The sequence below is a fragment of the Gambusia affinis genome, linkage group LG13 (genome assembly GCF_019740435.1).
Source record: "Gambusia affinis linkage group LG13, SWU_Gaff_1.0, whole genome shotgun sequence".
In the NCBI taxonomy this organism is placed as follows: domain Eukaryota; kingdom Metazoa; phylum Chordata; class Actinopteri; order Cyprinodontiformes; family Poeciliidae; genus Gambusia; species Gambusia affinis.
In genome coordinates this window covers 25,673,110-25,700,462 of record NC_057880.1, presented here as the reverse complement: position 1 = coordinate 25,700,462, position 27,353 = coordinate 25,673,110, and the positions used below count along the sequence as shown (strand labels likewise).

At 40.3% G+C, this 27,353-nt stretch overlaps 3 protein-coding genes across 4 annotated transcripts; 2 read left to right on the top strand and 1 right to left on the bottom strand.

Moving 5' to 3' along the window:
* Positions 1-873: 873 nt before the first annotated feature.
* dennd10 (DENN domain containing 10) lies at positions 874-7,098 on the bottom strand. The gene is made up of 9 exons (XM_044135787.1): positions 6,785-7,098; positions 4,980-5,176; positions 4,161-4,240; positions 3,931-4,079; positions 3,393-3,504; positions 3,221-3,321; positions 2,553-2,660; positions 1,293-1,387; positions 874-1,221 (listed from the first exon to the last, which is right to left on the bottom strand). Exons 1-9 carry the CDS (start codon positions 6,828-6,830, stop codon positions 1,054-1,056), a joined length of 1,056 nt encoding a protein of 351 aa, XP_043991722.1. The 5' UTR covers positions 6,831-7,098; the 3' UTR covers positions 874-1,053.
* Positions 7,099-8,066: 968 nt separating this feature from the next.
* eif3s10 (eukaryotic translation initiation factor 3, subunit 10 (theta)) lies at positions 8,067-20,408 on the top strand. 2 transcript variants are annotated; one of them, XM_044135785.1, is made up of 22 exons: positions 8,067-8,291; positions 9,527-9,717; positions 9,801-9,937; positions 10,582-10,745; positions 10,891-11,090; positions 11,406-11,614; positions 11,688-11,859; positions 13,766-13,870; positions 13,981-14,079; positions 14,161-14,277; positions 14,363-14,548; positions 15,159-15,506; positions 15,641-15,745; positions 15,830-15,943; positions 16,099-16,221; positions 16,298-16,451; positions 16,552-16,724; positions 17,227-17,300; positions 17,379-17,878; positions 18,656-18,788; positions 18,870-19,054; positions 19,702-20,408. In XM_044135785.1, the coding sequence occupies exons 1-22, from the start codon at positions 8,243-8,245 to the stop codon at positions 19,890-19,892; spliced, it is 3,729 nt and encodes a 1,242-aa protein (XP_043991720.1). In that variant the 5' UTR covers positions 8,067-8,242; the 3' UTR covers positions 19,893-20,408. The 2 variants fall into 2 exon arrangements, with proteins under 2 accessions (XP_043991720.1, XP_043991721.1); XM_044135786.1 differs by having other exon boundaries at positions 8,108-8,291; positions 17,379-17,839.
* Positions 20,409-22,978: 2,570 nt separating this feature from the next.
* Positions 22,979-27,090, top strand: emx2 (empty spiracles homeobox 2). The gene is made up of 3 exons (XM_044136602.1): positions 22,979-23,718; positions 24,723-24,907; positions 25,973-27,090. Exons 1-3 carry the CDS (start codon positions 23,328-23,330, stop codon positions 26,138-26,140), a joined length of 744 nt encoding a protein of 247 aa, XP_043992537.1. The 5' UTR covers positions 22,979-23,327; the 3' UTR covers positions 26,141-27,090.
* Positions 27,091-27,353: the final 263 nt, after the last annotated feature.

Sequence of the window (27,353 nt, the reverse complement as noted above, 5' to 3'; positions counted from 1 at the left end):
TTGGAAAATATGTAACATTTTCAGAATAAGAATCGGCATCATCAGCCCAAACGAGAGTTTCTAACTGATTTCAAACATCACAATGTACAGACATTAGGTGTAAATATCTAAACTTCAGAGGAAATAATAAAGGATTTTCCACAAAGATCAACATCCACCAATGCAATTGCAAAAATGTTGCATCTTTGTTTTAAAACCCAAACATAAAAATAAAATAGTGGTTCTTCAAACACAAAGCCACATTTTTTTTCCTTCAAAAGATCCTGTAACATTCGCGACCCAAAATATTTTTATAGCTGGACTGAGCGTGAAATAGGTCTTCTGATTACAAAGATTACAGACGATGAATGGCTCATTATTACTCTGAGGCAACATAAAAGTGATTTTTTTAGACAACTTGGATTGAACAAAAGATGAAAAACTCAAAGAAACTCAACAGAGCTGGAATCGGTCCAAAACTAACATTTTATTTATAACATGAAAAATCTGCCAGTGGAATTAGAACGTTATCATCAATATAAAGGAATTATTTACTTTTAAAAAGTTCCTATGTCTTTCTGAAAAGTTACTTATAAGTTAATTTTGTCTAATTTCATCTGTAGACACACAAAAAAAAACTTGGTAAGATTTAGTGATTTTTGCAGTGAAGGAAAATAATTTAAAAGGACAATTAATACAAGAAAAGTTGCAAAATATCGATTTAGAATGAAACCAGAAGCTTGTTGATGGAATATTAGTATCTTTGAGCCTTTATGTATGATTTTATAGAAAACAATAACAAATTCAATGAAGTTGCATATTAAAATCCCATAATAACATGACATTCATGTCTGATTTCTGTAGATTCTTTCTATAAATCGTACCTCAGACGCATTAAGAAATAAAACCCTTCAGGTTTTAATTGCATTCAGCATTTAAAACTTTGAATAAAACATTAATTATCAACAACCTGGTGTCTTCCTCATGTTCCTCACCTTCAGATTTCAGTGCAGGGGAAAAAAAGGCCTTTGAGGAAACAGGAAGTGTCCGAGATGACGCGGCAGAAGCTCCAGTTTATATCCGTAAGAGTTGCTCTGCAGCTGCCAGGTGAAACAGGAAGTTCTCGGTGGCCGGGGGGAAGTGATGCTGCTTCAAAACCTCCAGCGTGAGCTTAGAGTCTTCGCAGGCGTCGGCCAGGGCGAACAGGTTGGTGAGGATTTCCTTTGTCTTGATGGAAATGTCCTGATGATTAAAGTTTGGTGATCAGAGTGGAAGGGAGGAGGAGAGGGAAGCGGCTCTGTGCCGGTTCTCACCTTGATGACCTGACTGTCGGATCGCTCAGCGTCCTCTGCAGACTGGACGATGACCTGAGCCACGTCCTTGTGCAACTTCCCCATCGCCATGGCGTCTGCGGCGACATGCAGGCGCGACGCAAAAAAAGGACTTAACATTTGTATCATAAGATTCACTATATCAATGAAAACCTTTAAATCAATTCATCAGAAAAACTAAACCAATAAAATAATAAATTTTTAGTCCAATTTATAGAAGTGCCCCAACTGCACTATAAAAAGCCAATTCTGACCAATACCATTTTTTCTTGTCTAAATAAAATTGCTAAATATAACAACAAAGTTGATAAGTTGGTATTTGCTAGTTTTTTATTATTATCAATCATCATTGATTAAATATTATTACATTTTAGTTGAGTTTTTAAAAGTTGTAGTTTTTTTCATACTTTGTTTAATTTTTAGGTGCAGAATTGAAAAGGTCAAAGTACTGGGTGATAAATACTCAACAAAAGATACAATTTTTGTTGAGTATCAAAACGTTTCAAAACTCTGGAGTTTTCTCCAAACTTTGCTGTCGAGCGCCAACAGCAACTGGAGGGAAATCAGTTTGAAACGCCAATAAATAGATTCATAACCCCAAAATTAATAACATATTTACAGTTTCAGTATGTTTTAGTTTTATAATCTAAACCCGTTTATAAACCGGAACAATGTAGCTCCAGTTAGATGTATTTATTCCCCATTAATTACAGTTTTTATTTTAGTTAACGAAAATTTTTTCAGTTTTGGTTATTTAGTTTTTTTTTATAAATATTATAATATTTATAATGAAATTATAAATATTATTTTATTTATAATTAAATTGTTTAATTATAAATAACTTTACTCTGAACAGCGGCCCAGTTCTGGTTCTGCTTTAGAAGAGGGTTCTGTCTCTGGTTTAATTCAAAGAACAGGACCGGTGTAGTCAAAGTCCTGGATACGGCTGATTGTGTCGGACCTGGAAGTTCTGATTCTTGCTGTGCATCTTTTGTTTCTTCCACTACACATTTTTCTTCCACTAAACTTTCCATTAATATACTAGGATACAGCACTTTCTGAACAGCCTGCATGGTTTTAAATTAAAAACATTAAATTCCTCTTCTATTGAACATTTGGGTTTTAGTTCATTATCCAAGTCAAAACAGATTATTTTCAGAATCACTAAAGAAAATATCCTCTTTGTTGAGGTTCTTATTAATTAAAAACCAACTGTATTTTGTTTTTTTTCAGTGAACATACCTTTGGCGCCCTGGGACACGGTGATCACACTGTCTGGGAGGCTCACAAACACGTCAAAAAGCTCCAACCTGTTGCTGACTTCTGGATCCACAAACCCAGCGATGTAACCTGAGCAGAAAACAGAAACATTAAAACATCGATCACAAATGTTTCCTTAGAAAGGAGCAGAATTACACGTTTTCCTCCCATTTTATAGCACAGACAACTATGTTACCTTCAGTTGTTATAAAAATGCTACATATCAAACATGACTCAAAGAAATGTTTTAAAATTAGGCCGATGTCTCTTTAAAAACTCCTGCTCTTTCTGAAACTCCGCCATCCCAACATGGCTCCTCTATTAACCCTTTAACAACCTTTTTTACCAGAGTTTCACTGAGAAGAAGCTCCTATAATGAGCTCAGGTGTTTGCTAATAGCTGCTGGCTAGTCTGAAGGAGCTGAGTGGGGGAGGAGCTGTGCCTGAAAGGCGGAGCTAGGTCCACCCAGGTGGTTAGCACAGCTCAATGGTCGCCATGGAGATTAAATGATTTCTGCATAAAAGAATCAAGGCAACAATCCAGGTTTGTTTTTGATATGGGAATAACTTAATAAGATGATGTAAAGCTGAAAATAGTCGATTTTACATGATACCTCCCCTTTAATTGGTCTGATCTGCAGGCGACCTCACCGGGGCATTTCTTCAGGTCGTCCAGCTCAGCTGCGGTCAGGTGAACGTAAGGATGCAGGACGGACCAGTCCTTCCTGTGCCAGGCCAGAGCCGGCAGCACTCTGCTCAGAAAGAGGACGAAGACTCAGAATCATTCCCAACAGCAAAACGAGAGGAAACATCCCAGTTTCACCTGGTGAACTCCAGGAGCGCTTCAATCCGAGGATGATGGACCACAATCCTCTTCTTCAGCATCAGGGCGGTGTACAGGATGATGGTCTCCATGCCGAACTGAGACACAACATCTGAGGCAGAAGAGGAAGGAAAAACAACAAGTTCAGGTTCAGTTCAAAGAGTTTTATCATAAAAACATCATACAGTCACCAACTGAGAAACAAGAAACATTTTATCAAATTCAACAGTATTGTAGCTTGGCCCTTATGCTCCGTTGTAGAACTCAGAAATTATGACTGAAATAAAAGCCCATTTTAAAAAAAAAACATTTTCTGTCATTTTTAATTTCAGTTTTAGAAAAGAAAGCTAAAAAGAAATCCAATAAAATCATGAAAAAAGAAAAACATTTATTTTACTTTCCAAGCTGAATGTTTCCAAACCAGTAAAAGATTTTTGCTACTTTTATCAATAATAAATCAATAATGATGATTCTGATCTGGTAGTTTAATAATTGATGTGAAGGAAAACCTTTAGAGGCGACTCATGGACGGTTTTACCTTTGATTGAACCTGCCAGGTACGCCTTCCGGACGTCATAATCCTTGATGAGAAACGAGCCATTTTCATCATTCTGACAGACTCCTTTGGTCAGGACGGTGATGTAAGCCTCCATCATCTTCACCGGACTGCCATGTTTGACGTACATCCTGAAAAACAAACCATCCGCACTGATAAGAACGAACCGGGAGCGTTGGAACGGTGGAAATGAGCTTTAGAAACATCGTTACCTGCAGAGTATTCGACTGAGAGCAGCGTATTTCTCAGGGTTGAAGTCTTTTGCTGTGACAGCGATTGAAAAATGGGTGACCTACAAGCAGAAGACAAAACATCAGCACAGATGTATAATTTATATTAGGCTGGGTGATAAATTGATTTGATCAATTAACTGAATATTTTGGTTTGTGAAGATTAAATTTGTGGAAAATCTGGATTTTTTTTCCACCAATGGGTTTCCATAGAGTGATGTCAGCACAAAACAAGGCGGCCATCTTGCTTGACAACCATGTTTTACAGACATCTTGTATTTATTTGGACTTTGAATTCAACTCAACTCTGTGTGGGAATATTAGAGCCAAGCTACAATTTTTTTTAAAAAGTTAATAAGAATAAAGTGGTAATTTTATGAGAACTCAAACACAAAAAATATCAAAATTACCAGGAGGAATTTTGATCCACATGAAGTTCTACTGTGGCACAAGTTTTATAAATTACACTTAATCTTTTAACACATCAGCATCAAACTATCAGTAGGTCTTTGAAACAATTGTTTAAAATCCTCTATTTCGAAATAAGAATGACAGATTGATACTCTCATATCTGATCACATCTGATCACATCAGCCTAATGTGATCAGATATGAGAGTATCAGGCTAAATGTTGTAGCCTATAAGACACTTTTAGGAAATATTTTCTGTCAATTCTAGTTTCTATTTTAGAAAAAAAAAAAAGCAATTAAATTGGAAACAATCTGATTTTACTTTTATGCCGGATCATTCAGCCTTACTTTAGAGGCGTTCTGATCCATAGACAGGCAGCCGGGTCAGCACCTTATTCAGCGCCGTCGGCTCCTGGACCTCCAGCGTTGTGATGTAGTACCAGGTCCGGCTGAACTGGCCGAACACGAAGGTGTGGAAATCCCGTCCATCCTGCGTCAGGCAGCACTTTGTGAGCAGCAGCTGCCTCAGCTCAGCGCTGACGGAGGGATAACACCACACCCACAACGTGTCTCCATTCACGTCTTTCTCTAACGGTGGAAACATGAAAGACAAGATTCAGGAACAACTCCAGTGTTAACCCTAACCCTTAAACTTAGTATCATTTTGGGCCATATCAATATGACAAATGTCCTCTACGAGTCGTTTGTGGGGGAATGTGTTAATAAAATTAACAATAAAACTGTTGAAATATGACTAAATAATATTCCCTGCATTCGATGAGTACTTACTTAAGTCTCACATTAATGTAATTTGACAGCATATTGATAAAAAGTGCTTTGATTTGATTTATAAAATAATATTTAACAAAATAACTTATTCATGTGGCATTTCTATAGTTTAGAGGGCCGTGTAAAAATCAAATGCGGGCCAGATTTGGCCCTCGGACCTTAACTGACATACATTTGATCAAGACATTTCTGTTGGTTCTTCTAACCAAAATAGCTCAAGCTCAGTCAGTTTTAAAGGGGAGCATCTAAGATCACCAAGTTTAAAGTTTTGTCCCCTTTTCCCATTCAGATTTAGGTCTGAACTTTGACTAGGCCGTTTGACCTAAACCATTCCCCTGCAGTTTTCAAGTTTTACTCTAACAAACTCTGTCAGAATGAACTAAAACTCTAACAAGTTTTTTATTTATTTATTTGTTTATTTATTTATTTTAACTTAACTTTTTATTTGGAAAGGCAAGTTACAATTACATTGTACAATTCAACTTCCAACACAGTGGAAGTATAAGAAGGAGTAACATAAGCCCATCCAGGATTTTTTTTTGTTTAACAGTTGTTTAAAATATCCATAACAGAAGAGTGAATGGGGGGTAGAGGAGGGTCTGATCTGATTTTTCTTATGTTAGGGGGAAAACACAATCAAGAGCATAATTTGGCCATAATCCTGAACCAGGGTACAGTACACAGCTCACCAGTATTTGCATGAAAACTCTAACAAGTTTTATCCCATTACTCTTTTCTCCCTCCATTTTCCCCAACAAGCCAGACCCTGCTGAATGTATCCTCTCAGAATGATGCTGCCACTGCCATGTTTTATGGTGTTCAAGTTAGCAAATCTAACCGCAGCCTGTCCGGTGTGCTCCTTGGTCAATGTGTCTTCTGAAAGTGGTTGGCTTGTGTGTTTTCGTTCAGTAGAATTGGAGGAAAGGGGGTTGCACGTCACACTTTTCAAAATTGTATTTGTATAAAAATTAAATTAATAAAGAATCATAATTTTCTTCCTCTCCACAATCATTTTTAAATAAATACGATATTTTAAAATAAATAGACAAATAAAAAATACACAATCATGCGCTGCTTTCTGTCTATCAAATAAATCTTAATAAAACAACTTGAAGTTAAGTGAGAAATTTGAGAAGATTCACTGTAGCTTTTTAGTGAGTAGATAAAGAGTAAAATAAAGAATGGATCAGGATGAGGTCTGAGTTATTGAATGTTTCACCGCCAGATTATTGATGCTTTAAACTCCAACCTGAAGGACCCGTAGCGCTCTGCTCCTGCTGATGAAGCATATCGAGGTCACACTGGTGTCATGTGATCTCCCTAAAGTCCTGAAGCGCCAGCTTAAACTGTTTAAATTAATATACACTTCAACAACAGAAGGAAATGACTCGATCAATACAAACTTACCAATTAATCCGACGCTCAACATCAGCTGTGTCTCAGTCGTTGCCATGTTCCATTCCAGTACCAGACACAAGTTAAACTGCAGCCAAAACACAAGAAATCTCCTCGTTTTTGGAATAAAATCTAACCCGGAAGAAAGTCCAGAGTGCCTCAAATGGTTAAATGTCTAAAAACGAATCTGGATAGATTCAGAAAAAGCGGAAATGGTAAGTCTGGTTACTGGGTTTGAAACAGTTCAGCTGTCAACAGACTTTCTCCATCTCTTTGCAAAACCTCTTCCCTCTTCCGGGACTGGACGAATGATAGGGCGGAGCCTCGGTGCTCTCAGCCAATCACAGCTATCTATAGGAAGCTCTGTTGCTGCATTCAACGCCGTTGAATAATAGAGCTTCTTCCAACAGAAAGCGATGTCTGCTGTTCTGCAAACTTTATTATATTAATTATATTATATTATATTATATTATATTATATTATATTATATTATATTATATTATATTATATTATATTATATTATATTATATTATATTATATTATATTATATTATATTATATTATATCTTTGTAATTATTTCTAATGCTGAAAACGGAAAATATAGGTTATATTTAAAACACTATAAGTGGGAATCATTTTTCTTAGTATTGTATGCAAGAATGAATCACATTAAGGCAAAAATTAACAGAATAATTCATAAGGGAGAGAAAGAAGCGCAAAGGTGTTTAGTTCCACCCTTTTAAAATAAGACGTTGCAACCCTACCTATTTTGTGTTTAAAATGCCTATTTTTTGCATTTAATCAATAGTAGTGACACCCGAAGAACAGTTCATAACTAACTAACTAACTGACTGACTGACTGACTGACTGACTCTTGTTCAGTAGACCTTGAACGCATTAATAGGCAGCACATCCGGGAGCTTTGTTCCCCCACCGCTGCCAGGTTAGTTAAAAATCCCCGTTTAGGAAGAGTGGTCTTAAAAAGACGCAATCTTCAACACAGCTAAAACACACACTAACATTATTGGACAAAATAGACTACATTATTAATAAATGACTCATGGTGTAGGTGTGCCATTTCCGGGACATTAGTGTCACCCATTCTGGTAACCCCTTACAAAGCTTTTCGGTGGCACCCCTGCAATTTAAAAGGAATGTTACTCTTTTCAAAGACCAATAATCCAGTAATGTGTTTATACTCATATTAAATATTTAGCAATAAGTGATACAAAATTATTTCGACCAACCCAATTGGTAAAACAAAAAGCTCATTGCACGTTTTTCACTCTGTGACTTTTCCTAAAGGGGAATGTGCTTCGCACCTGGCAACCTTTCTCCGGTCGCTCACGCGGTTCATCCTTTCAGCCAGCGCCGTCGCCCTGAGTGCGTGCGTGGCCTGGATGGACTGGTGAAATTACTGCAGTTTTAACCAAGTCAGTCACTTTTGAGTTGCACTAGCACATCACCAAGATGCCGGCGTATTTCCAGCGGCCAGAAAACGCTCTCAAGCGAGCGAACGGTGAGTTTGAGCTGCTCCTGGATTTAATGCTGACTCCAGCCGCGTCACCTCAGAGATGCTAACTGCTAATGCTAGTCGGAATAGCGCGCTAAGCTAGTTGTAGGGACATCTAGGCCATATTTGTTTGTGTTACAGTGGTTATTAAATGATAACGTTGTACTATGTCAGTGTTAACATAATTTGACAAACAAAAAGATGTTATTGACAACACTTTGTTGCACGTGTCAATTTTTATATAAAATAAACCGATGTTGTTAGCGTTTATATGGTTGTACTTTGGGCCTAGTTGCTACAGTCTGTAGAAACAACTGTGTTTAACGGTTTTCGGCATTTTTCCACATTTTTGTGGATAACGTTAATTTTATCAGTTATGTATTTTTTCAGATTGAACTCTCCTAACGATATTGGATAGGATTGTTGCTAGGCAAATTAGATGTTTCGGTTGCCTTTAGATCGAGGATGTAAAACCTTGTGGGAAAATGTAATCTAAATTAAAAACTTGGACCAAACCGAGTTCCACAATTATATAAATATTTACTAAAATTAATAGCAAATGTCTTTTATTGTTCAATTTCATTTTACAAATGATCATAGTAATAAATCCTGGCTTGTTAAATTTTTAAATAGAAACCATTTTCTTCTGTTTTTGCTTCAATGAAGCTATTTAACCTTGAAATAACTTGGAAAATGTAACTTAATTTGGTTACATTGTGCAATTTGGTGAAAAACATCACACTTAATAGTGAATCTCACAAAGGTTGGCAGAAACGGCAAAATTCAAAACATCCTCCTCAATTTTGCATCGCTTGAGTTGGTTTTTGGTTGTTTTTTCTTTATTTAAAAAACTGAAGAGATGGAAACACATTTGCAGAATAAGTTCTGACATAGCGAAGGCTCCCATCCAGTGGTGGGTCTGTTCCTTACCAGAAGCACAAAACTTGCTAGTTTGAAACTTCTACTTTCTGTTTATTACTATCTTACAAAGTTACGGTTTGCATGCCATGGTTGATTTACTCCAAACACAGCTAATTCGCATTTTAAAAGTTTACTCAACATTTTTATAACAGTTGGTTAGAAACATAATATAACTGGTGTTCTACAGAAGCCTTTTTAAAATAGGTGCTTTCTGCCATAATTACCTATACAATAGTATAAATAAGAACTATATCCACTGTTCTGGTTAAATAAAAATGTATTTGTTTATTAAGGAATTTCTCTGACTTGTTTTTAAACAGAATTTCTTGAGGTCGGCAAGAAGCAGCCAGCCTTGGATGTTTTGTATGATGTTATCAAGAGTAAAAAACATCGAACATGGCAGAAGATCCACGAGCCCATTATGCTCAAGTACCTGGAGCTGTGTGTGGATCTGCGCAAGAGCCACCTGGCCAAAGAGGGTCTCTACCAGTACAAGAACATCTGCCAGCAGGTTGGGAGGAAACAATAACAGCGGTTACATCTGGGATGTCTGATCAGGTCGTGGTAAATTAAAGCCTTTGTCTTTCCTCTCAGGTGAACATCAAATCTTTGGAGGATGTGGTCAGGGCTTACCTGAAGCTGGCAGAGGAAAAGACGGAGACGGCTAAAGAGGAGTCGCAGCAGATGGTTCTGGACATCGAGGACCTGGACAACATCCAGACTCCAGAAAGGTGAATTTATGGTTTAACCAGAAGATAAACGATCTAGTCTAGTATTTCCCTAAAGATGACTTGTAGTATTTGTTGGTGTTCTCAGTTGATGCTGTTCATTTTGTCAGCCTTTCTGGTAACATCAGATCACGTTGTGGTGATTTCTGTCCCTATGTGGTTGATTGTCTATTTGACTCGTTGAACTGAGTGCAACAGTCTGTTCACCAAGTCACACAGTTTGTGTGAGCTCAGCACAAATTTTCAAAAGAACCAACCCAAAAGTTGACAAAAAGCAGTGGGGTCCAAATGATCCGGTCTCTAAAGACCTCTGGAGGGTTAAAAGTCTTAGTGGCAGTAGCTAGCAGACCTGAAGCTGATCTCCGATATTTAAAAAGCCTGACTGATTTTATATTATGCCAATTAGTTTCTGTACTAAATATTGCAAAAAATTAGCAAAGTTGGCAACGGTAGAACATAGCCTTCTCTTAGTAAAGACAACATCAATGTATTGGTAGAAAATATCAGTTTCTACCATGCAGTTCATGTAACTATGAACCGATCATCCAAAATTAGAGAAATCGGGGCTGATTAATCTTCGGTCCCCTAAAGGAAACACTGCAATTAAAGAACCTTTCTGATATCTAACGTCCTTTGTGACGTTGCAGCGTGCTGCTGAGCGCTGTGAGCGGGGAGGACACCCAGGATCGTACCGACCGCCTGCTGCTCACGCCGTGGGTGAAGTTCCTGTGGGAGTCGTACCGCCAGTGCTTGGACCTGCTGAGAAACAACTCCAAGGTGGAGCGTCTGTATCATGACATCGCCCAGCAAGGTATCTAGCTCTATACTAATGACTTTACTTTGTCTGTAGGGCTGAATGGCTACAAAAGTGCTTAAAAGTTTCTGCTACTTCTAGTTATTTGATTTGAAGATTTTGACAGAAGAAAAACCGATTCTTGTTTCTTTTTCTGCTGCAGCTTTCAAGTTCTGCCTGCAGTACACCAGAAAAGCAGAATTTCGCAAGCTGTGCGACAACCTGCGCATGCATCTGGGTCAGATCCAGCGGCACCACAACCAGAGTACTGCCATCAACCTGAACAACCCCGAGAGCCAGTCCATGCACCTGGAGACACGGCTGGTGCAGCTGGACAGCGCCATCAGCATGGAGCTCTGGCAGGTCGGTCAGAACCTCTCCAACAACAATCCGCTGTTCGTTCTGAGCTGGATCTGATCTATTTTATTTAATATTCGTGCTGGGACTTTGTTAAAAGTTTTAATCAAGTTATTTGTTGGATGCAAATAAAAATGTTGCCTTTTTTTAATTTGTCATGCCTAGTTTCAGCCCTATTGTGAATTTCAACAATAAAAATAAGCTTTCATTGGAAAACATCAGAATGTAATCTCTGATGTTTGAGCTGGAAAACATGATTAAATCCAGATTCACAACCAAAACAATCCACTGATGCCTTTTCTCCTCGTTTTTGTCCTTTAGGAAGCGTTTAAGGCCGTCGAGGACATCCACGGCCTCTTCGCCCTCTCCAAGAAGCCTCCCAAGCCACAGCTCATGGCCAACTACTACAACAAGGTTTCCACAGTCTTCTGGAAGTCTGGGAACGCTCTCTTCCACGCCTGCACTCTCCACCGCCTCTACCATCTGTCGAGGGAGATGCGCAAGAATCTGACCCAGGACGAGATGCAGAGGTATCGCTGTTGTTTCACAGAGCGGTGTGTTGAAGTGAGAACATGCGGTGAAACGGTTTATTTTGATCTCCAGGATGTCCACCAGAGTCCTCCTGGCCACTCTGTCTATTCCCATTACCCCTGAACGCACCGACATCGCTCGGCTGCTGGACATGGATGGCATCATCGTGGAGAAGCACCGCCGGCTGGCCACCCTGCTGGGCCTCCAGTCCCCACCGACCCGCCAGAGCCTCATCAACGACATGGTATGCTGTAGCTTAGCGCATATGTGTAAAACTGGAGGTTTGCGGGCCAAATCAGGCTCGCCATAACTGTTTCTGTGGTCCTCCAGAATCTAGAGTCACAGAAACAGAATTTCAAGATGATAGTTTGTTTTGTAGGATGGATTCATGTTATAAAAACAGACCTGCAGTGTCTGACGTTACAATGTCAAGACGTTACATTACAAAGTCAAAATTTCTTTTGTGTCATATTTATAGGCCTGTCACGATAGCAAATTTTGCTGAACGTTTAATTGTCTCAAAAAACTATTGCGATAGATGATAGTATTGTTTGAAGACCTTTTTACACTGATTTAATGGAAATGATGTAATAATGCATGAGATTTCCTGCCAAAGATGGATGCACTTTATTTTCAAAATAACACCCAACACTGGAACTGATAAACAAAACAACCAAAAATAAAAATAAAATTGATTCTCAGTCTCCATTAACAAAAATGTACTTGAATAAAAACGAAATAACATAAAGCCAAAGTGTAAATAAATACTGCATTCAACCAAAAGAGTGCAGATTATAAAGTCTGTTTACCATATTGCCCTTCAGTAATCATTAGATTTAAATAGAGAAGATGGGCACATCGACTACCTGATGCAATAGTTCACACTACACCTTAGTTCACACCTACATTTTCCCCTTACACAATCTTAGAACTTTGATCGTACTAAGATTGTCTCTTGTGATCATCCTGTAGTGTGTGGTGTGTTATGGTAGACCGTTGTGGCCTCCGATCTAAATCAGGGGTTTTCCCCACTGGGATAGTTAACGCAGTCTGTTGAATATGACAGGTAGCCAATCAGAAAGCCGGATTCTCCTCTGTACTTTCTGAGGGGAAATTACAGAGGGGAATCCCACACAGCTGACACGGCGCAACTCGAAGTCCAGCGGACATTGGAGATGATGTGTGGAAACAACATTAATGTTTATAAAACATTTCGTACAAAGAATATAGAAATGACGAGGGGAGGAGTTGGAGCGAAATTGTTACCGCAGTTGATGAACCCGGTAACTTTTCAGCTGTTCTTCGTTAACGTGACATAAATAGGTTATAATGATTTTCATTCAGTCAGGACGTTAGAGCACTAGAGCCACATGCACTGCAGGGAGATTGTAGTAAAGCATTGATTAATGCCTGGTTTTAAAATGAGTTAACTGGACTTGTAGCCATTATTTTGTGCCCACTGTTGGACACCACACGGCACGATCGAACCCGATCAAACCGTTATACCAAGGATTTCTGTCTGCTAATGTGTGGTTTCTCAGGTTTTGAAAATGGGCCGACAATCTACCGACAGCACTAAGATCGTGTAGTGTGCGCTGGGCATTACACTAAGGAAATGAGGAAGTGACGGTCAGTGGAGAGCACCGGAGTTGAGCCTTTTTTCATTTAGCGTCATCAACAGAAAGAGAAAAAGGCTGGAAGAGACGATAAAGCCGATAATTAAAATGACGTCGATAGTTTTAACTTATCGTACGATTAATTGATTTCTCGTTTATCGCGACAGGCCTACATATTTGATATATATTTATGACATTTTTATAATAACTGAATGTAACATAGTTACTTTGTTGTGCCTACATCTACGTCTTCACTTAGTTCTGTGACTCCAGGTGTTTGAGGCTACAGCTAATCAGCTAGCTAGTTAACTCCCTGAAAACCAATCTATCATTGGTCTATTGGTTAGTTGGCTGGATGATGTTTGAGTCACTTCTTCTGCCAACCCATACAAGGTTAGATGCTAATTCAAAAACATCTTAAAGTCTTAAATTTGGCTTTCTGAAGCTGGATTCAGATTTTTAACCTTTTGAACATTTTTTTCTTGGCTACAGTTAAATGTTTGAGTTTATTCTCACTGAATGTTTCTGCTGTAGGTGAGATTTAACCTGCTGCAGTACATCGTCCCTGAAGTGAAGGAGCTCTACAACTGGCTGGAGGTCGACTTTCATCCGCTCAAGCTGAGTGGGAGAGTGACGAAGGTAGACAACTTCTCTCCATGTGACAATTAATACTGTTGAAGTTAATTTATGTGTGTTTAAAATATCTCATCTGGATCATTTTTTGTCCTGTTTTGTGACTTTGGTCTCAGGTGTTGAATTGGGTGAGAGATCAGGCTGACAAGGAGGCAGACCTGCAGCAGTATGTCCCTCACCTGCAGAGCAACACCATCCTCAGACTCCTGCAGCAGGTAAATCCTCTTCCTGCTAACCGTAACTTTACTAAAACCTGATAAAGGTTTAATTTGTCTTTTTTTTTCTGTTGTTTTAAGGTGGCTCAGATCTACCAGAGCATCGAGTTCAGCCGTCTGGCCTCCCTGGTCCCCTTCGTGGACGCCTTCCAGCTGGAGCGCTCAATCGTGGACGCTGCTCGCCACTGCGATCTCCAGGCAAGCATCTGATTGGACGACAGAGTCCAGCTGCTCTGAAGGTTTTTTTACACAACGCGTCTCGACTTCCTGATGCTTCCTGTAGGTCCGGATCGACCACACGTCTCGAACGCTGAGCTTCGGCTCCGACCTGAACTACTCGACCAAAGAGGATTCTCCGGTCGGTCCGTTCCTGCAGAACATGCCGTCGGAGCAGATCAGGAACCAGCTGACCGCCATGTCTGCTTCCCTGGCTAAAGCCATCCAGGTCATCAAACCTGCCTCTAACCTGGTGAGTTTCCTCGCCGCTTACTGTGGCCTTTGCTCTCATGACCAGTCCATGTTCATAATCCGTCATCGGCTGTTTTTATGTTCAACGCAACATTTCTGCAACAATTTGGATTTTTTTATTTTTTTTTACTAAAAATGTCAAAAACTCAGAGATACAAATGATTTTCTAACAAACAGGTTAGGATGTAGAGAACATTTGTTATGGGGAAGAAAATGATGGAAATTTGAAACTCATATTAACATAATGAGTCAAATGAAGGAAGAGTTGGAGTTCACTGCAAAAACACAAAATCTTACCAAGTAATTTTGGTCTGCAAATGTCTTAGTACACTTGGAATAAGACAAGCTAACTTAAAAGTAACGTTTTAGTAAGATAAAAGTTTTTTTTTTATATTGTTGAAAAAGTTAATTGGCAGATTATTTTACTGATAATGTGACATTTTTCACACGTCAATTTTTCTTTGTTTTGATTACATTTACCCAGAATGCCCTGCTTTCTTTGTTCTGATGGAAATTAAACCAGAATTTGTTCAAAACCATATTTTTTATCGAGCGATCGGTTCTTAGGTGGGTTTTTGTCTGAACAAAACTGTTTTTTTATGCCTTTCCAGCAAGAGCGCGATGAACATAACCAGCAGGCCATTGCTGCGTATCTGAAAAACGCTCGCAAGGACCACCAGCGCATCCTGGCCCGCAGGCAGACCATCGAGGAGCGCAAGGAGCGGCTGGAGAGCCTGAACATCCAGCGGGAGAAGGAGGAGCTGGAGCAACGAGAAGCCGAGATGCAGAAGGTCCGCAAAGCCGAGGAGGAGCGTCTGCGGCAGGAGGCCAAGGAGCGGGAGAAGGAGCGCATCATGCAGGAACACGAGCAAATCAAGAAGAAGACGGTCCGCGAGCGACTGGAGCAGATCAAGAAAACGGAGCTGGGAGCCAAAGCTTTCAAGGATATTGACATTGAGGTGAAGTTTAATGACATAAACACTAATTTAAAGGGCTGAAACGATTAATTTGATTCGTCATAATGAATCAGTTATTTAGATAATCGTCATCTAATTCATACAGACTCAAAAAAAATATTTTTACTCCGAAACAGGACCTGGAGGAGCTGGATCCTGACTTCATCATGGCCAAACAGGTGGAGCAGCTGGAGAAGGAGAAGAAGGAACTTCAGGAGCGTCTGAAGAATCAGGAGAAGAAGGTTGGTCTCTAATCTGCAGCAGAAATCTGTTAAGATATAGAAAAACTAGATGGAAGTTAAATTCTGGGGTTTGTTTTTCTACAGATTGATTACTTTGAGAGGGCAAAACGCCTCGAGGAGATTCCTCTGATCAAGAAGGCGTATGAGGAACAGCGAGTCAAAGACATGGAGCTGTGGGAGCTCCAAGAGGAGGAGAGGGTGTGTGAGGAGCCTGAAGCAGAGTGTCCTATGGACTGTTTTTCTCTAAATATTTAGACTTTTGCTCTCATAAAGTTAAAGTCTGAATTCTCAGATTAAAGCCAAAAATGTATTTTTCAGTGGCACTAATCCTAACAGCAAGTTTCCTGTTTTAGATCAACAACCTGAAGATCGAGCGGGAAAAAGCTCTGGAGCATAAGAAGCGGATGTCCAGGATGATTGAGGATAAGGAAGGCTTCCTGGCCAAGATCACGGCGGCCCGCAGCTTCATCTATGAGGTCTGCAGCAGCTGAAGGGCCAAGCAGAACCTGATGAGTTTACAGCAGAAACTCAGTGTCTATTTGGTCTTTAAAGGAAAAACTAAAAGCGTTTGAGGAGCGTTTGGTGGAGGAGAGGAAAAAGCGCATGGAAGAAAGGAAGAAGCAGCGCAAAGAGGACCGGCGTAATACGTTCTACCGCCAGAAAGAGGAAGAGGCTCAGCGGATCCACGAGGAGCAGCTCAAGAAAGGTTCGGGTCAAATGATCAGATTAGTTTACCGCAGACAAATGAAACTTAAAATGAAGACCCTTCTGTTTACCTGTTGGCGTCCATTTTTGTTTTCAAACAGAGCGTGAGGAGCGAGAGCGCCTGGAGCAGGAGCGCCGTGAGGAGGAGGAGCGGGAGTACCAGGAGCGTCTGCGCAAACTGGAGGAGCAGGAGCGCAAACAGCGCGCGCGACAGCAGGAGATAGAGGAGCGCATCCGGCAGAAGACCATCAGCCCACAGGAGAAGAAACCCAAGGTAGGAATGACAGAACCGGAGGTTTCAGAGTACTGAGAGGTCCAACAGAACCGGAACAGGAAGCTGCATCTGAGGAATGTTTTGCCTGAAGATACAAGTTTGACTCTATTCTTTTTTCCTCCCTCCAGTCTTAGTCTCTTCTTACATCCGTTCTTCCTTCTGTCTTTATCCATTCTTCTTTTCTTTATTTCTGAAGCTTTTTTTCTTACCAGACTATCTTCCTCCTCACCTACGAATTTTCTCACTTATGAAATTCAACTATTCAACAGTTTGTTATAAAAAGGCAGATTTTTTTTCACCAAAGGCAGATTTTTGATTCAACCAGAGAATCACATATTGGGATTTGACTGATTTGTTTTTATTATAACTTGACAGATTTATTATAAAACTCAGTAAAAACCAGTAGGAACCAGTTCATAATGGTAAAAGTCAAGAAACAGTTATTACTGCTTTTCAGTAAAGACTGGTAGAATAACTGGACTAACATCTTGTCGTGTCACAGGAGGAGAAGGACGAGGGAGGGTGGAGAAGGAAAACGGACGGCGACTCGGAATGGCGCCGCCCGGTTCCTGACAGGTGTGTAGCTTCACATCTGGACACATTGCAGCCTCCGTTTTCAGTGTCTGTTTTAAACTGGAAGCGTTTCCTCTGCAGGGACTGGAGACAGGAGGGCCGAGAAGAGAACCGAGAGGAGCGGGACGGCCCCTTCAGGCGTGGGGACGGTCCTCGCCGTGACGGGGACGACCGCGGGCCTCGCCGAGGCTTTGACGATGAGCGAGGTCCGCGTCGCGGAGGAGAAGACGAGCGTCCGCCTCGCAGGGAGATTGATGACGACCGTGGGCCGCGCCGAGGCTTCGACGACGACAGAGGTCCCAGGAGAGGCGGGGACGACGACCGCGGACCCAGACGAGGATTCGATGACGACCGCGGTCCCCGACGCGGTTTTGATGACGACCGCGGACCCAGACGCGGTTTCGACGACGACCGCGGACCCAGACGCGGCTTTGATGATGACAGGGGTCCTCGCAGGGGGCTTGATGACTCCAGGGGTTCCAGACGTGGAGCTGACGACGACTGGGGCCCCAGAAGAGACATGGATGATGGCCCACGCCGCGGTGAGGACGCCAAGCCATGGAAACCCCTCGGCAGACCCGGTACAGTTCTACCAGAATCATCCTTCAGAGAACTGAAACCTTTCAGGATGACTTTAATTTAGCCGTGTTCAGGCTGTCCGAATCCTAAACCTTCCTGGAGTTCTGCAGATGTGGGTTTCCACAGCACCACCCATCGGATAGTGGAGTTCTGGGGGAGGGTGTCCCATTAGACCTTTGGTTAACAAAACCACAAAGAAATAAAAACTCATAAAAGAGCATACGAGACAGTGCATCGGGTAAAACGTCGGGAAGTTGCAAGGTCTAATTGACTCTGTCTTATACGACCGCAGGAGGGTTAAAAAGCCTAAATTTATGTATCTAATATGAATGTCTGAGATTTATTTAAAATTTTAAGTTGGCCTTAAACACAGTAATCACAGGTCTCAAATCTTGCAGGTGGTTGAGGCTACCGCTAACTGGCTACTAATATAATCTTGCTAGCTAGCTCACTTTTTTGCCCCTATTGTAGGAAAGTGTGAATTTATCGCCAGTTGGCTGGACGGCGTTCGTCTTCGCCATAGGCTCACTCCTCTTTGTAAACCGTTTAGTGATACGAGCATTCTGTGCTAACAAAGTTATTTTCTCTGATGATACAGGTCTTAAATTTCATTAATAATGGTCATAAAAGTCTTAAAAAGCTTTAAACTTTAGTTGGCAACACCTGCAGAAACTTAAATGAAAAGTTTGGCTCATAAAAAGAAAACAAACTGTCCACTAGAGGTCAGAAAGTGAGATCTGAGTTGAAACGTTACTGATGAGTGAATATTTGTGTTTAAGGTGGCTGGCGTGAGCGGGAAAAAGCCCGAGAGGAGAGCTGGGGGCCGCCCCGCGGCGGCGCCAACGACGACGGAGAAGACGATGATGGAGACGAGCGAACCAGCGACCGCTTCAGAGACCGTCGTCCACAGAGGTGGGGTTGAAAAAAGGCTCTAACGGTCACAGATTTCCTGTTGCCTGGTATTTTATTAACCCAATCTGAAACCGTTTTCAGAGAGGAGAATCCCTGGAGGAGAGGAGGCAACGAGGAAGGAAGCTGGAGGGATTCCCGCAGAGAAGAGACCGACAAGGACGACCGCCGTAGCGACCGGGACGACCGCCGTGGCGACCGGGACGACCGGCGAGACAGAGACAAACGGGACGATCGCGACAGACCTCCGCCTAGAGATACTGATGAAGGTGAGGAAGACTCAGACCCATCAGCTTCGTCACAGTTTGCCTTAAGAAAAACATCTGTAACCCAGAAGTATTAAAAACTTCACACTTTTCTGTTTCAGAAACTAATTTTAGTTTTTTTGACAAGTTAAGTTTGTAACTTTTAAGTAGGGATGCATCGATCCACTGTTTTCACTTCCTGAGGGTTAGTACAGTGTAAAGTAAATAAATAAAACATGATGCCACTCAGAGCAAAAGTATAGAATTGGAATGAGTAGATCTGCCCTTATGGATCAGGAACATTGTCACCGATGCCAATCTAGAAGTATTTTTATGATATCAAAAACAATACAAATAATATCAGATCGGTGCATCTCCTAGATGCTGAAATAAATAAACCCTTCAACTGCATATTTTTATATGTAACTAATCTATAAAGTTTTTGTCTTGAATTACTGAAGAAAATGCAACTTCTGCTTGGTCTGATTTATAGAGACGAAGTATGACATTCAGCCAGTAGAGGTCGCTGTTTACAAATATAAATACTGCTATTAGGGGCTTCTTAACACACAAACTTCCTGTTTTAAAAATGTTTTTTTATGTATCATGTGTTCCTTTAATTAAAAAAAACGTATTTTTAACTTAAGCTCTTGTTTCTGCGGTGACCTCAGGAAGCTCCTGGCGCCGCGGCGGCGACAACAAACGGGAGGAGCGTGAGAGGGAACGCCCCAGAGAGCGGGAGAGAGAGACGGAGCAAGAGCGCGACGCTGACGGGGAAAAGGCTTGGCGTACCGACAAGGACAACCCTCGCCGCACCAAGAACGAGACGGACGACGACGGTTGGACCACCGTCCGGCGCTGAGCGGCGGCTCCGCCTCCTGGGACGAACCGCTCCACACAAACATGACAAGAATTACTATAATAATAAGAGAAAAATACCCAGCCAGTGGGTCACAGCTTCTAGCTTCTAATACTGGATGAAATATTTGTAGACTTTAGTTTCCTGGGGATTTATTTTATCTTTTTGTGTTTTTGTTTTTTTTTTGACTGGTTTCTCCTCACATCTAATATCAGTAACCAGTGAGCTTGTGTGGCCACTTCAACAATAATCTAAAAATGGTCTGACGTTCAATGCAAACTATGTATCACCAACTGCCTCTTAATCATAGACTGCATCGATAATCTGACTCAGATTAGCATCTCCTGTAGTAGCAGCAGTTGTTCTCCTGGTTTCATTTGCCGGCAGGTTTCACATCTTGATTTGCATGCTTCAGAAAATTCAGAAGGTTTCTTGATATCCAGTGTGGGCTTCTGTCCTGCTGGAGCCGCTGGATGCATGTAAACAGAACGACTTTACGTAATAAAAATGTTTACTCACCGCCTCTTCCTCATTGTCTAATGGGAGAAAAACAAACTTAGGTTTTAAAAACTTTACAGAAATGTCAATTTTAGCACAACAGACATAAGATAAAGTATCACTTATCTACTTAAAATTCTATGAAAATCGTATATTTTAAAAAAGTTGAATTTTTGAATCATCAGTTGGACATAAGAATATATCCAACATTTTTAAAAATGCTAATGTTTTAAAATATATATTTTTAAAATATACTAAACATTTAAATATTAAAATTCTTTTAAGAATAATCTTAAAATACACTTGTATTTGTTAAAATATATTTTATATACACTAAAATATATATTTTTGTTTGAAACATTTTATTTTTTCAGAACTTCTGAAAAACGTTTCAGATAATATTTCCAAATAATGTACTTTAACTATGGTTCAGTGTTTTAACTGGAAAAACACTTAAAACTCAAAGATCTAGTTCTATTCACTCCTTTACTTAAACTAAAAGAATAAGACAATTTAATTTTAAAATACTTTACCCTAAAGGGAAAAAATGTAACTCAAATCCAATATCTTTCAGAGTTGTGGATGGTAATGCTGTTGGAAGGACGGATTTCCAGTAGCAGTCAGTCTTGCACTGCGTCTGAAGGGGCCTCTGACTGAAGACTGCCTCTGTGACCGTCTCATAGCATGCAATATCTGGGCAGCAGAGAAATTTCAAAATCTGACATTTTTTACCTTTGGAGCTCAGAAAATTCCTTGTTTGAGTTTATTGGTGGAAATTTACTCCATTTTTCTCTTGTACAATGGACTTAATTCAGTTGACCATAAAATAGTATGAAATCATTCTTTAGAAAGATAAATGCATTTCACTGTTATTAAATTGAGCAGTAGATGCACATATTTCCTCAGCGTCGTTGGATCAGACTCAGACGGACCACAGGCCGAGATCAAACTTTTATTCAAATATTCTTACAAAACCACAACTAAATCAGCAGCTTCTTGCTCCAGATGAAGTTTTGTTTGGGATTTTGTTCCGTTGTCCCCTTGGCAACCAGTAGAGGTCAGTAAACCCTCGCAGAAAACACCAGCAACCCGCCGGACCACGTGTACCACGGCGGGTTCGGATCCTGCTGCCCGTGTTCAGCAGTCAACCAGCAGCTTTCAAAAGTTTGGAGGAAATAATTAGCAAGCAGGCCGGGGTCATGACCTGGTGAACCACCGGAGGGCGAAAAAAAAAATATAACAAGTTAATGTTTTTTATTATAAGTCAAAATAAACAACCATCCAGAGAAAAATTACGAAGTTGATCAAAATAGTAGAATTGTAAAATATTAAAATTATTTTGTATATATATATATATATATATTTGAAAAAACAGACCAAGAACAACAACACGCAATTTGCTTAATATGCATATATAATATATTACGTATATATATTTATATATACGTAATATAATTAAAATATATTTATATATTTTAAGTGATTTGCGTCTCTTATCTGCGTGTTGTGTATATATATATATATATATATATATATATATATATATATATATATATATATATATATAAAGATATATATAGATATATATAGATATATATATAGATATATATAGATATATATATATAGATATATGGTAAATAATGCTTTTAATGTAGCGAATAAGTTTAAATATCTGTGCTGGGAAGCTTTTGCTCTTTTAATTTTAATGTTACAATTCTTTATTCCACGAAACTTCATGTACAAAATAATTCACAGAATATTTCAGAGTCTCTTCTATAGTAATATATTAGCATGACAATATTTATGCGATACTATGTAATAATAATAATAATAATAATAATAATAATAATAATAATAATAATAATAATAATAATAATAATAATAATAATAATAATAATAATAATAATAGAATGTTTAAAATTTTTAAAAAATGTTTGCATGACTTCCCAGCAGCCCTGCGTGACGCGCGGCCGTGGCCCCGCATGTCAACTGATCCACGCACAGGTAGGCTGCTCCAAACAACTGAGCGTGTTTTTCTCTTAATGCTGACACGCAGCGTTAACCTATTTGCGTGTAAATATGTCGAATATTCTTAACGAAAACCGTGAAAGCAGCTCGGACTCATTCAAGACTTTTCTTTGGTTGTTCTGTTGAAACGTTGTTGAAAACCAAAATAACTGGAAGGAAAAATAAAAGTTTTTCTTTTTAGAATAACCGGCGTGAAACCAAAAAAAATAAGTAAAATAAGCGGAGTTATATGTTCATGCTGGTCTTTAATTGGAGCGAGCTGTTGTGGTTAATTAAAAATAATTATTGGCCAAGCAGTCAGAGCGTCGCGCACACTCTCCCTCCTAAAATCACTTTCAGTGAGTCATTTATGAGCCTTCCATGCAAACAAGCTGCAAACCTGCAGCTCTCCATGGTTCGGATGAATGAGTTAAATGTCCCGGAGATATGTGTGCGCGCGCGTGAGTGAGAGAGAGTGCGCGCGCGTGTGCGGGGGGCCTCCTCTCTGGACGAATCCGTTCCGTGTTGCGCGCTCGAGTCCGCCTCTCCGCGCCCCTGCTCCCCCGTTGACGCACTTTTTAAGCGTCTTCCCCGTCTCCACCTCAAGGCGAGCAGCAGCGGCGGCGGCAGCAGCAGCGACCAATCACCATGCCATTACAGCCTGCAGAGGAAGCTGTTTATGGGGCTGCAGCGCTAATTAGGCTCATGAACTAACAAATCTGCTTGCACCAACCCGGCCGGGGAAAAAAAACCCAGCGCATCCATGGATTAGTCTGGGAGTAGCTGAGCTCTTTTTATTTTTTCCTACAAGCTTCCCAACTTATTTCGCAGCGAAGAAAACTTTCCCCCTTTTCTTTGGGTGTGGAGGATTATTTTAAGCAGCGGCGCCTTCGACAACTTCGACCTAAACTGGGGAATCTGGACTATCAGACCATGTTTCAACCCACACCCAAGAGGTGTTTCACAATAGAATCGTTAGTGGCGAAGGATAATCCGGTACCGGCGTCCCGTTCAGAGGAGCCCATCAGGCCGGCGGCTCTCAGCTATGCAAACTCCGGCCAGATGAACCCGTTCCTGAACGGTTTCCACTCCGGCGGCAGGGGCGTCTACTCGAACCCGGACTTGGTGTTTGCAGAGGCGGTCTCTCACCCGCCGAACTCCGCCGTCCCGGTGCACTCGGTGGCCCCGCCACACGCGCTGGCCGCTCACCCGCTCTCCTCGTCGCACAGTCCGCATCCGCTTTTCGCCAGCCAGCAGCGGGACCCGTCCACCTTCTACCCCTGGTTATTACACAGATATAGGTACCTGGGCCACAGGTTTCAGGGTAAGTTCTCCTTATGGCTACGCTTTTACGCGTGACGCGCGCTGACCGGCCGCGTTTGGGGCTTACCTTTCTTAAAACTTTCGAGTTTGTAGATAAACTCTCGTGTAAAAAATATGAGAAATCCTGGAAAATCGGTTACACAAAAAACGCGTTAGAGGCTCACGTAAAACTTGTGAGTTTCCACATAAACTGGTGTGTAAAAATAAGAGAAATACTGGGAAATAGATGAAATAAAAAATATTGTTTACTTACAATTATCTAAAGAGCAAACATGTATTAAAACAGAAATAAGGCTTATTTCTGTTTTAATACTGTTCTGTTTTAACTAGAGCTAAATAACAACGTATTGTAGGAGTGTTTACTCAAAGGTTAAAAATAAATGCTACAAGAATAAACTATATATATATATATATATATATATATATATATATATATATATATATATATATATATATATATATATAAAATAAGAAATAAGAAATAATATAAAATAAAATAAGAATATAAAATAAGAATTAATAAATAATCATTAAAAATATTTTAGATTTTTGTTCATGATGCTTTGCATTGAGTCAGATGACTCTGACCGCGTTTTTATTATTATTTTTTTGTTTATATTTACTTTATTTGTTTTTATTTGATTACTTTCTGCTGCTCATGCTCCTATTTGATTTTCTCTCAACATATTTTTACATTATACTTGCGGCTTACACATGTAATATATTCGCTGTAGATAATTCCGATTTTATTTCTCATTGTTCCAATAAATAAGACCATAATTATATCCTCCTGTAGAGTTGCATAAGGACAAACAAACGTTTTAAACACACATTTCAGTTGTATTATACACTTTTACGCCATAATTTCCTAATAATAAACTATTATCCAACACTTGCAGTGTTTCTCTGTGGATGAGTTCAGCTCAGGCCTTTTGTTCATGTAAACATGTGAATTCAGTCGTTTAAAAAAATCACCCAGGATCCTCGTTTTCTGCTCGTTTTCAGGCAACGAAACGAGTCCAGAGAGCTTCCTTTTGCACAACGCGCTGGCCAGAAAGCCCAAAAGAATCCGGACAGCTTTTTCCCCCTCGCAACTCCTCCGGCTCGAACACGCGTTCGAGAAGAACCATTATGTGGTGGGAGCGGAGAGGAAGCAGCTCGCCCACAGCCTTAGCCTCACAGAAACTCAGGTAAGAGACAAACTCTTCCAGTTTCATGGTTTTTATTTTTTATTATCATTGTTATTATTTGTGATTGACAAAAAGTCCCGCCTTTTTCTGCTTTTATTCCGTTTTGGGTTTTTTTGTTTGTGTTTTTTTTTTTTTTTTTTTTTTTTTTTGCGCATAAACCTGCTGCTTAATGTCACGTTTATTTATTCATGTCTCACCTGATTCCTGATGAGTATCACATGTGACGTTCACATATTTTCACCATTCGTTATGGTGTTTTTATTTTTATTGCCTTTTTTGTTATTATTATTATTATAATTTACCAGGACTCCATATTTACGCACGGATCTAAAGATGGCTGTTGACATTTGCAAAACAATAATTCCCAACGATCAACCCCGCAAATTGTTTCTGCAGACCGGGCTCCGTAAATGCGTGTTGTCAACCGAGGACAGCGGTGGTGGGTGGGGGCTTTCTGCCGGTCATTGTGTAGGCCCTAACCTCATTTCAGAAGGGCTTGGATTACTTTGTTTTGGGGAGGTGGAGGGGTATGGATGAGAGAATGTTGCCTTTCAAAATGGAGGGCAAATTAACCAGTTAACCATTTTATGGGATAGTGGACACAAAGAGCGAGGCGCTGCTATGTTTAAGCCGCTGTTTGAGCCCACCAGGCCGCCGTCTTTTGTCCGCTGAAGCCGAGGGGAGAAATGAACCGTCACCTCCTTCAATTAGCCGCTCTGAAGGTTTATTAAACGCACCTCAGCGGCCATTTAGGAGTGACAAAGCAAAGCAGCGGATAATTTATCGGTATTGATTATTGACAAATCCATTTAGAAGAGTGTGTTGACATCAGATAGATGTTTTTGCCGATAATATAAATGTAACTGTGAGGAGTATCATCATGCATGGTGTATTTATATTTATTTTGCTCTTTGCTATAATTTGGTAATTTAATCTCTCCTTGAAATTTAAGCGCGTTTTTCTCCTCTTTGCTCTCCTTTTTACGCACGGACCAATCGCAGGTTTACCTCCTGACACTGATCCGGCTTGTTTTCTGTCTCCCTCTTTTGTCCCGCTCCTCCTCAGGTAAAAGTGTGGTTTCAGAACCGAAGGACGAAGTTCAAGCGGCAGAAGTTGGAGGAAGAGGGCTCGGAGTCGCAGCAGAAGAAGAAAGGCTCGCATCACATAAACCGCTGGAGGCTGGCGACCAAACAGGCGAGCCCGGAGGAAATTGATGTCACTTCGGACGATTAAAAAAAGAAAAGAAAAATCCAAAATGGGATTGACTTTCTCAGAATTCTCTGAATGAAGGAGGATAAGGATACAGGATGCGGGGCAGAGACTGTGGGAGGGTCAGATGGAGGAGAAACGGAGGCCGAGGCTGGTCCTGCTGCACGGAGCGGCTCTGTCGGTCCAACCGGGCCGGGAAGCTGCGCCTCAGTCCGCCTACCTGAACCCACCCCGCTCCGCCACTACAAGCCCTCACACCTCCAGCTAATTTTCAATTTTTCTCCAATTCTTATTGGACGTTTGCACTTCAGAAGATTTTTTTTTCACCCAAGAAACCAAAACACCAAACTACTTTTTTCTTTTTTTTTTTTTTGTAAAACTTGAAATGCATGGTTTAATATTTTCCCCCGTAGTTCTTTTAATTTGACTAAAGAGGGAAAAAAGAAGAAAATTCAATTTCTTTTTCATTTTAACTCTATTTTCCAACAGAGAGATGTCGTGCTTCTTCCTTTCTACAAAGTGTGCAGTCTTTCCTTGATGATTCTCGTGTAAAAGTGATTGTGAAAACATATGAAGTAGCGGTGTTTTGATTTTTTTTAAAGCAGAAGAAAACATTTTTTAATTATTTTTGTTTCTAAAAGGTGAATTATAGCGCAGCAGTGAAAGGGAAGATATCAGGACGTTCCTTCAACCCAAAGCTTTACCAGAACCAGAACCGAGTCGCTCTGCAGCCTCCTGTCAGGACTCAGTGAAGGACTAAAAAAAAAAAAAAAACAGAGAAAAAACAAACAAACTTCAGGCACTGAACGTATTCCATGTACAGAAATGCTAAAAGTTCCTGCTTCTGTTCAAACCCCCTTTTACAGAATGTAAATATTTTTGTGTTTGTGTTAAGTTTGCTACAATTTTAACACAAAGTATACTTCCAAGAAGTATGTAATTGTCAATATTTTGTCAATAAAGTTTTATCAGTATGTCGCGCGCAGTACAATTGGATGACTTTTAATTAAAACCGCGCAGCCGCAGTAAATGAGGCTTCTGACGAGGAAATCGTGAAAAAATGCGCAATAATTTGGCGCAGCGAGAGTTTTTTTTTTTTTTTTTCTATTTTGGAAGCGGGATGCTGCAGCGCGTCTTCAGACTCACTGCGCTGGTTTTATTTTTCGGGGGCGGCTGCAGAGTCTGCTGCGCTGCAGCTACAAAGAGGCCCCCTGTGCAAGGCTTTTGTGGAAGTGCA